The sequence below is a fragment of the Rana temporaria genome, chromosome 10 (assembly GCF_905171775.1).
Source record: "Rana temporaria chromosome 10, aRanTem1.1, whole genome shotgun sequence".
NCBI classification, from domain to species: domain Eukaryota; kingdom Metazoa; phylum Chordata; class Amphibia; order Anura; family Ranidae; genus Rana; species Rana temporaria.
In genome coordinates this window covers 98,261,265-98,267,264 of record NC_053498.1, presented here as the reverse complement: position 1 = coordinate 98,267,264, position 6,000 = coordinate 98,261,265, and the positions used below count along the sequence as shown (strand labels likewise).

Below are 6,000 nucleotides of genomic sequence, written 5' to 3'. Positions count from 1 at the left end.
ATGAGATTGTGAAAAAAAATCACGGAGCTCATGCTTTCAGCTACGATTGCAGCTTTGTTTACATTCCGGTACCTGAGCGTGACGTCATAACATCACGCCCGGGCCTCAGACGATCATAGAGATGAAGGGTGACCATCTGGTCACCAGTCATCTCTATGCCTCCCATCCGGCGCCGGCAGATCGTTTCTCCGGGTCTCCGATGACACGGGAGAGCCCAGAGAAGCACCGGATGGCGGTGGGAGGGGACGTCTCCACCCATCGCCTATAAGAACGATCAATCGGTGGAACTGCCGCTATGATCATTCTTATAGTGCACCAAATCGCCGGCTAAAGAGATGGATATCTGAATGATGCCTGTAGCTGCAGGCATCTTTCAGATATCCCCACTGAAAGTCCAGGACGTCATATGACGTCCTTGGGTGGGAAGTGGTTAAATAATCCCCCAACCCCCCCAAAAGGGGGCTACACGCTGAACAAATAATAATAAATAATGAATACCTAGACAAACAATAGCAATGGTAGATAATGTTAATTGCTTCCAATACCATCCTATTTTCATCTGTCAACTGAGATTACACATAAGCCTTATGTAACATCAGTTGTATGCTATATTTAAAATCAAATTAGCATGTTGGTGATTTATCACTACAATATGCAAGAGTTGCTCCTCCTATTAAGTTTAGTAATAAAAACACAGTGTAAATGTAATGTACAGTATTATTTCTGAAAATAGAAGAAGGACATGGAGATGTTTGGTAAGTGTTTGCTCTTTTCGTCAATTTTATATTGTTTTGTTATTGAGAATGAAGACAATATTCAGTTTTTGCTTTTTTTCTGCAATTTTTTTTTTTTTTTACATTTAACTGAAATGTTACCATTTTATTGAAGTTCTTTGTCAATGTGTAAAACAAAATTAAGGTAGTTTAAAGTGTTAACTAGTTGTTTTTATAGGTGCAATGGACTTTAAATGGCTCCTGGTGAGCATATTTTACTTGTGTGTTTTTTTTACTTTTTGTATAGTGTACCTAAGGCTCCATTCACATCTAGGCGGACGAAATCGCGGCGTTTTGTCGCCGCAAATCGCGGTACAAATATCGGCGTTTTGTACCGCAATTTGCGGAGACAAAACGCCGGTATTGTCCGCCTAGATGTGCCCCAGATTGACCCCCTCTATGGAGATGCTTCCCATCTCCTAGCCGAACGCCGAAAGACGCCTGAAAAAAAGGTCCGGGACCTTTTTTCAGGCGGCAGGCATCAGGCGTCCGGCGTTCGGCGTGGAGATGTGAACCATCTCCATAGAGGGAAATGTGTTTCCAGCCCTCTGGCGGCAGCGGCGTAGCGCTACAGGCGTAAAAACGCCTAGATGTGAATGGGGGCTTAGTGTTTTTAAACCTTTCCTTTTTTTATATATACAAATATGCATTTTCGGTGCACACTGCGGCTGGATTCACACGTGTTCTATTTAAATAAATGTAAACACTTCAAAACATACCTAAACGTGTATTTACTAATTTTTGTTTTTAACATTTATTATTTTTTATGTATACTTGTTTACAAAAGTATTACTACACATTGAGGCTGGACTCATGCATATGTGTTTTCCCACTGATGCGTTTTCTATATAAATCAAAAGAAAAGCATCAAAATGCATCTCAACACATGCATTAAGACTTACGTTGTTGGGCATTTTCAACATGTGAACTACTATAATACTAAAATCAATTAGTGCAACCACAATATACACACACAAATCCTGTGCTCAAATATATGAAATAAAAATAATAATAATGCTGCCAGCTGAAAATAATTACGTGAAAATAGGCCCCGTACACACACGTCCGAGGAACTCGACGTGCCAAACACATCGAGTTCCTCGTCGAGTTCTGTGTTGAAGCTGCCGAGGATCTCGGCGAGCCAACTTTCCTCATTGAACAACGAGGAAATCGGTGAAAAGTGTACAGACGACCGAGTTTCTCGGCAGAATCCAGCTCCGATCGAGTTTCTGGCTGAATTCTGCCGAGAAACTTGGTCGTGTGTACGGGGCCTCACACTTATCACTACCATAAATAGATAGAAAATGCAGCAGAAATAAAGTATTTTGTACTGAATATCAACACCAAAATATAAAAAAAAAGAAAGAGCTATAGACATCTAATACAATTATAATGAACAAATATAATTCACATATAGTGTAAATTACAGTCCAAACAGTATATGCAATCATCATGTGATACTGTGATCCAAAAAAGTGCTCCATGCTCCATACAAACTAGCCACTCACCTCAAAGTCATGCATTGAATTACCCATGGCCATGGCCATTACCTGAAGGTCAAAATAAGCAGTATTCCCTCAGTGATAATAGCTCTGACAGACTCTTGGCAGATCCTCTTTTCCCATAGGATGGGTACACAGGTTTTCAGGCACTCAGGAACACTTGATGTATATGGGAAGAATAGGAAAGCACACACGATCTAATGCTCTGTTTAAAAGGTTTATTAAATAAAAGAAGAATATTGCACTTACAAAATAGAGCACTAGCTCAAATCAAATACATATATCGACTCTCGGCTCAATGGTAGGATGGCCACGAGATGTTGTGAAACCCAAGGCTCCTATACACGTTAAGTTCAGAGGCAAGGACTACTTCAGTACAACTTCTACTAAAGAAGTCCTTGCCTTTGGACGTAACGCGTATAGGAACTTTGGGTGTCACAACATCTCATGGCCAACTTACCATTAAACCAAGAGTCCGCATATTTGTTTCATACGTGTATTTGAGCTAGCACTGGTGGCAGTGCTCTATTTTGGAAGTGCAATATTCTTATTTTATTTATTGAAACTTTTAAACAGGGAGCATTAGATCTTGTGTGCTTTCCTTTTCTCATATACGGTGGCTGTTCCTGAGTGCCTGAGGACCTGTCTGCCATTTCTATGGGAAAAAGAGGAGTGATGATCTGCCAAAAGCCTACCAGATCTACTCTCCCTGAGGGGAACCCAGCTTATATTGACCTTCTGCTAAAACAGGGGTCATGGCTTTGAGGTCAGTTGCCATTGTGTATGGTAGTAGAAATCTGAGTTATTTGGATTACAGTATCAAATGGTGATTGCATATATTTATTGGACTTTATTATACACCGTTTGTGAACTATCAAATTTGTTGCACATTATAATTTTATTAGATGTGTATAGCACTTTTTGATATTTTGGTGTTGACATTTTGGTACAAGAGACTTATTTCTGCTGCACTGCTCTGTTTTCTATTTATTTGCAATATGTATGGACACATGCATTGAAATGCGTTTTGATGTATTTCAATTGAAAATGTATCAGTGAAGATGGTACATGCTACCTGCAAAAATAGCTTATGTCCCAGCTTCCTGCCCTAAGAAAATCACATATGTTGGCCCCTTAAATCAGATGGTTTTGGATTAGCGTATATAACTTTATATACTCTCCAATTCAGACCAGCCTCAAAAAAAAAAAAAAGAAAAAAAAAAAACAGTCTGCAAAGTCTTATTAGGTCGACCAATAGAGGATGTACTGAGAGAAAATGAAAAAATTGCTAGGATAGCAATCACCAGATCATGGATTGAGGTCTTCATCTATCCCATTCACACAAAATTATTGTGGATCATGATGAAAAAAGAAAACAATAGCACTGTATGCTGGACTTACAGGACAGATGAAGAGGTGGGGAACACCCAGTGCTGGGACAAAGTAATCTGGTGTCTAGGGTAAAAATGGTAAACTGCACCCTCCACCATGACCCGTTTATTAGAAATTAGTTAAGCTGGCCATGGATGTTTAGAATCTTGGCCGGTTCATCTTGGACAGGCCGAGATTTGATCCATGTATGGTTAGGTTGATGGCTCGACTTGGGTTCAACCAGCATGTCGGATTTCTAGCATGTGATTATTGCCAGCAGCTATAACACACTGACTGTGTTGATGGGGATATCAAGTGATTTTCACATCATCGATGGCATGCCTTAGTGTCTTTTTAAGTCAAGAAAATCTTTAACACAATACAAATTAAATTAGGATGAATTCTATCAATCTAGAGTTCACTCACACATTTTAACTGGAATTCTTTTATTAGAGAAACTGAACAAAGTGCTTTGAAATGTTACAAACTTTACATTTACCATACAAATTGATGCCAGTTTACACAAAATTAACTCCCAGGATCAGTGCTAGTTTATATATTATTATCCCCCAGCATTGGTACCAGATTGTGCAATAATAACCTCCAGTATTGGTGCCAGTTTCTGCATTAATAACCTCCAGTATTGGTGCCAGAAAAAAAATATATTTTCATTTCAAATATATGAAGAAAAACTCTTTACTGATCGTCAGTGTAAGCCAAGTGACCCTAGTCACTTTTTCTTAAAGCTGAATACAAGCAAAAATGTTCATTTTAGTTTGGTATAGAGTGGGGAAGGGTTAGAAACACATTAGTATTTGTTGATGGCCCCTTTGGAAAGATTTTGTACAACTTCCTGTCCAGATATATGTCAATAAGGAAATCTTAAGCTGACCATAGATAGTTCCTCCATCCACACAAATGAATGGAGGCATCCCTCCAGCCAAAACATTGTATTCTGACAGTGGGACCCTCCACTGTCGGAATACAATAATCAGTGACTGCAGCCACTGATCACCAATCGTTTTCCAACATTACCGATTGACAAAAGTCTATAACTCAAAAAAGTGTTTCACCAAAAGTGGACTAAAATGTTGCCACCATCCCGTACATGTAAAGAGGGGTCCCCCAAGAAGGGTTGGGATTTTGAAGGCAACTGAATATAGGTACGAAACCAATTTAATAATATAATTTATTAAATATTGTAAAAAAAAGTTAATGTGATAAGCACTAAAATTGCCTGGTCTAAGAACAATATCAATTGGGGTGTGGCCTGGCAGTGGAGAAAGATGGATGCTATCTAGCTGAGCTCTGCAGCACTGACTTTCCCTGAAGCGGCACACGGCAACTAAAAGGTATTAAAGGCACAAAAAGATACTGGAATATCTGGAGTAATAGAGTATCACAATGGGGAAAAGGAAAGTCCGTGGAAGACCCAGGAAATTGGGGTAATTTAAGAATCACTATAGTGATTCTGTGAGGGAAAAATGGCACAGCTTTACCTCAGATCACCACAGGAATCAGGCCCAAGTAACAATGTTTACTCTAAATCCCGTCTCCCTGGATGCCACTAAAAATATCATCTGCACTCTGCGAAATAGCACAGCGCCCTAACGATATTATCCCCACCAAACTGCTGAAGGAATGTGCCGATATTTTGGCACCACCCATCAAGCAGCTGATTAACCAGTCATTCAGGGAAGGCATAGTCCCCTCTCTGTTGAAACAAGGGATAATCAAACCCATCTTAAAGAAACCGACCCTTGACCCCAAAGACCCTGAACATTGTCGTCCCATAACAGGGCTGAACGTTTTCTCCAAGGTAATGGAGAAAGTGGTGGTACAACAGCTGCAACAGCATTTAGACACCCATAATTTGCTTGTGGAACGGCGCCTGTAACGAGACCCTTGCTCGCTCGGTTCCACTCTCCCGACACTCCTCTGCTGCTATTGAATCAGATTGCAGATCGCAACGTCTGATGGTTCGGTCATCCAAGGCTCTGGGATTCGAACTACAGCTATGTGCCGTTCGAAATCCATCAGAACAAACACCAGGCAGGCTGTATGTAAGTTCAAACAGGAAACTCTTTTATTGGATGCACACAACACACTTTTATACAGCAGTTTGAACAATCGCTTTCCTATTGGTCAATTGTAAAGTACATTGTAGTTCTCAATTAGGTCCTGTTAGCCATGCAAATGAGGATTTGAAACAGGGTTAGCAGGGATTGGTCCGATAGCTTGAATAGGAGGACTGATATGTGTAATGAGCAATCACAGTACACAAACAGCCAGACACAGAACAATGCTTTTCCTCCAGACCATGGAGCCGTCTGGGGGGGGGGGTTAGCCTTAAG

General features: G+C 40.3%; 1 protein-coding gene across 1 annotated transcript in view; it reads left to right on the top strand.

Moving 5' to 3' along the window:
- The first annotated feature begins 718 nt into the window (after nt 1–718).
- Nucleotides 719–6,000, top strand: part of LOC120915366 (L-amino-acid oxidase-like) — a 50,910-nt gene continuing 45,628 nt past the window's right edge. The window contains exon 1 of the mRNA XM_040325796.1: nt 719–755. Within this exon, the coding sequence (XP_040181730.1) occupies nt 743–755 (13 nt within the window). The 5' untranslated portion in view covers nt 719–742. The remainder of the gene's footprint in view (nt 756–6,000) is intronic.